The sequence below is a fragment of the Hylaeus volcanicus genome, chromosome 1 (genome assembly GCF_026283585.1).
Source record: "Hylaeus volcanicus isolate JK05 chromosome 1, UHH_iyHylVolc1.0_haploid, whole genome shotgun sequence".
Classification (NCBI taxonomy): domain Eukaryota; kingdom Metazoa; phylum Arthropoda; class Insecta; order Hymenoptera; family Colletidae; genus Hylaeus; species Hylaeus volcanicus.
Genome location: NC_071976.1, coordinates 4,267,974 through 4,270,832, shown reverse-complemented (window position 1 = coordinate 4,270,832; position 2,859 = coordinate 4,267,974). Strand labels below are relative to the sequence as shown.

The window sequence follows — 2,859 nt, the reverse complement described above, 5'->3', positions numbered from 1 at the left end:
TTATCAATCTTTTTTATATTCTTGCATATTGTTTGCATTTTGTAATTCCTTGCACATTCAAATTTCTTATAAATGCGTAAAGATCCGCAGTCTAATCATTTCATTAGATGGAAATCGCCGAGAATAGATAGAGAGATATAGAGAACAGCCACGAAAATGTTGAGTTTGGTAGAAATGAAATAAAAATTGAACAGAAAACATTCAGGGTGTCGGTAAAATTTTATCGAATTCCATTCATTTGGGAACGTTTAAATCGCGAGCTAACAAAGATTAAGAACCACTAGTTTAGAGTAGCGTTTCCGTGTATGAATGAGAATTCGGTGACGCAGAGTGCAGATAATACAGGATTCAAATGGCGTGGGATTCGTGTGACACAGGATTCTGTTGTCACAGAGTTTAGGTAATGTAGGATTCGAGTAACACAGAATTTAGATAATGTAGGATTAAGATGACGTAGGATTAGGATGGAGCGGGGTTAGGCGACGTAGAATTTGAATGGTACTGAGGAAAATTTAGTTAAAATATAATAATACTCGACTCACGTTAAAATACATATAAAACTTTGCCTCACCCTCCTTATTCCCCGAACTTATCACAGACTGATTTTCACTTTCTAAAACTTCTACAATTTTTCCTTCGTGAGAAAACATTTCTTAATCAAAACTCCGTCGAAAGCAGGATCGAAGAGTTTATAAATTTCAGGAAACTAAGTTTTTGTAAAAATAGAATGACGAAGCTTTCAGTATATTAGAGAAAGTATACGAAATGTAACAGTGATTACTTTGATTTCTAAAATTTTATGTTAAAAAAGATATAATCGTTTGAAGTTTTTATTAAAAATCGGAAATTTCATATGCGGCAACCTAATACTTGGACTGTCTGGCGCATGATAGAAGGTATTAATCGAACTATCGATTTTTACTCACCATGACCATTGAAACAAGATTCCATTTCGACGGACTCATATTTCCCGTCCTTTAATCGTACTGACATTGACAAGAGACCGCGAGGAACAAAATTAAAGGAAACTGGTGGCGCACAGGGGTCAGTGTAATACGTCTCGCGTCTGACGAACGACTGAATCATGCAAAAGATGAGCTACTCGTGGTATCGGACACCCGTTTCGAGATCCTACTACAGATATCGGGATACCGTCAAGAATGCTGACATTACTCACGGCTAAACATTCGGTTCGCGATCAAACACCGTAATTCAAACACAGGTCCGATCAGATTTACCGTACGTAACGTAGTGTTCGACATAAAAATGTCTTTAAAAAATTGCGGAACAGCAACTCCAGTAGAAACTGTTATCAATTCAGTGCCAGATTCTTTCCATTGAAACCAATTTCTCGGTTAAATTCAAAACGAATGTTGTTTTGCTTCTCGTACTTTTATAAGTGAAGGAAACGTTACTCTTAAGAGCAAGAGTTAAACAATTTATTGGCATGAACAATGACGATGTTTCAATCACAAATATTTTGAGCAAGCCATTCAATTCAATACACCACCACACCTATAACTTTTCCAAAGAAAGGCATACACGAGATATAGTTGCTGTACGTAAATAAATCGATGTACTATTGTAAGGGATGTACTCAGTCATATCGTATCAGCATATATTTAGTTGTGAAATACTCGACGTTCACAAAATTTATCACAAAATAGTTTATGACTTGGGTCGCCAAAGTCACCTCTTATGCAGATAGTATTAAAGAATATAAGAACTACGTAGGATGGCTACGTTACAGGAATAGCTGAATTAATCGTTTCCCATATGGGTGATATAAATGTTAACGATCGATACGCACGTTGACCGTATCGGATACATGTCGCAAACGATCGACAATATGATAGAGCGTAGCCAGTAAAATATGCACGTCGCGAACAAATCTACGTTCCGATCGTGAATTTGTTTCTATTCCGCGATAGGAACCCACCTGTCACGTACAGTCAGACAAACGGTTTTACTATGCAAAGAACGAAACTCGATGAATTATTGTTTCATTAACATGACACGTTGGTAATGCGATACACGCTACCGGTTATTGAGAACGTACGCTTTAACGTTTTCCTGCATCTTCCAACGTCGAAAGCATTGCATTGGTTTGTTTCCACTTTCCTTCAAACAATTGTTTCATATTTTTGTTGCTATTACGAAAGACGTGTCAGAAAAAGAAATGTAAATTTAGCGATATAAAAATCATGCGATGAATCCATCGAATTTTCTCAAACTGTTTCATTCATCACTTATTGTATATCTATTCTTTTTAGATTTTATATAAATATGTTTATTGAAAGTTAACATAAATGGTTTCAAGTAAGCTGTTAAATATTAGAGTAAAATTAACATGACTTGTGATAGCTGTTAATAATGGTCGTATTTATCTTGATGTCGTAGGTTTATATAATCGTGTAATTTTATTAAAAAAAACATTCTATTACGTTCAGATTCTGTGGAATTTGATTACAGTGCAAAGTTTCCATTATCCTAGGTGACGCTACTTATCGGTAGGCTATGTAGCGCCAACTGACGACGGACCGCGCTACCAAAATAGGGGTAGCAATAATCCGAGGGTGAAGTAGTCACGAGCTGATGGTAAATTTGTTAGATCACCTTCGGTCAGGTATCGTAATATCTTGATTCACCAAATACAGAAATACGATATACAAGGTATATAGTATTGAAATGACTTTTAATCGAATTTTTTATCCCATGATTTGAGAATCTCTAAGATCTATATTCTCACTTAGCCAATGACTGGTGCTACAGACTCATTTCACCAACTGTGGTAGATTTAGTGTTAAATGTTATCGATTTAGAATAGAATAAGATTTAAATGTTATTTATAAATACCAA

The 2,859-nt window shown here is 35.5% G+C and overlaps 1 protein-coding gene across 1 annotated transcript in view; it reads right to left on the bottom strand.

Moving 5' to 3' along the window:
* LOC128874009 (uncharacterized) overlaps window positions 1–1,065 on the bottom strand; it is a 4,047-nt gene extending 2,982 nt beyond the window's left edge. The window contains exon 1 of the mRNA XM_054118205.1: window positions 927–1,065. Coding sequence (XP_053974180.1) covers window positions 927–965 — 39 coding nt within the window. The 5' untranslated portion in view covers window positions 966–1,065. The remainder of the gene's footprint in view (window positions 1–926) is intronic.
* Window positions 1,066–2,859: the final 1,794 nt, after the last annotated feature.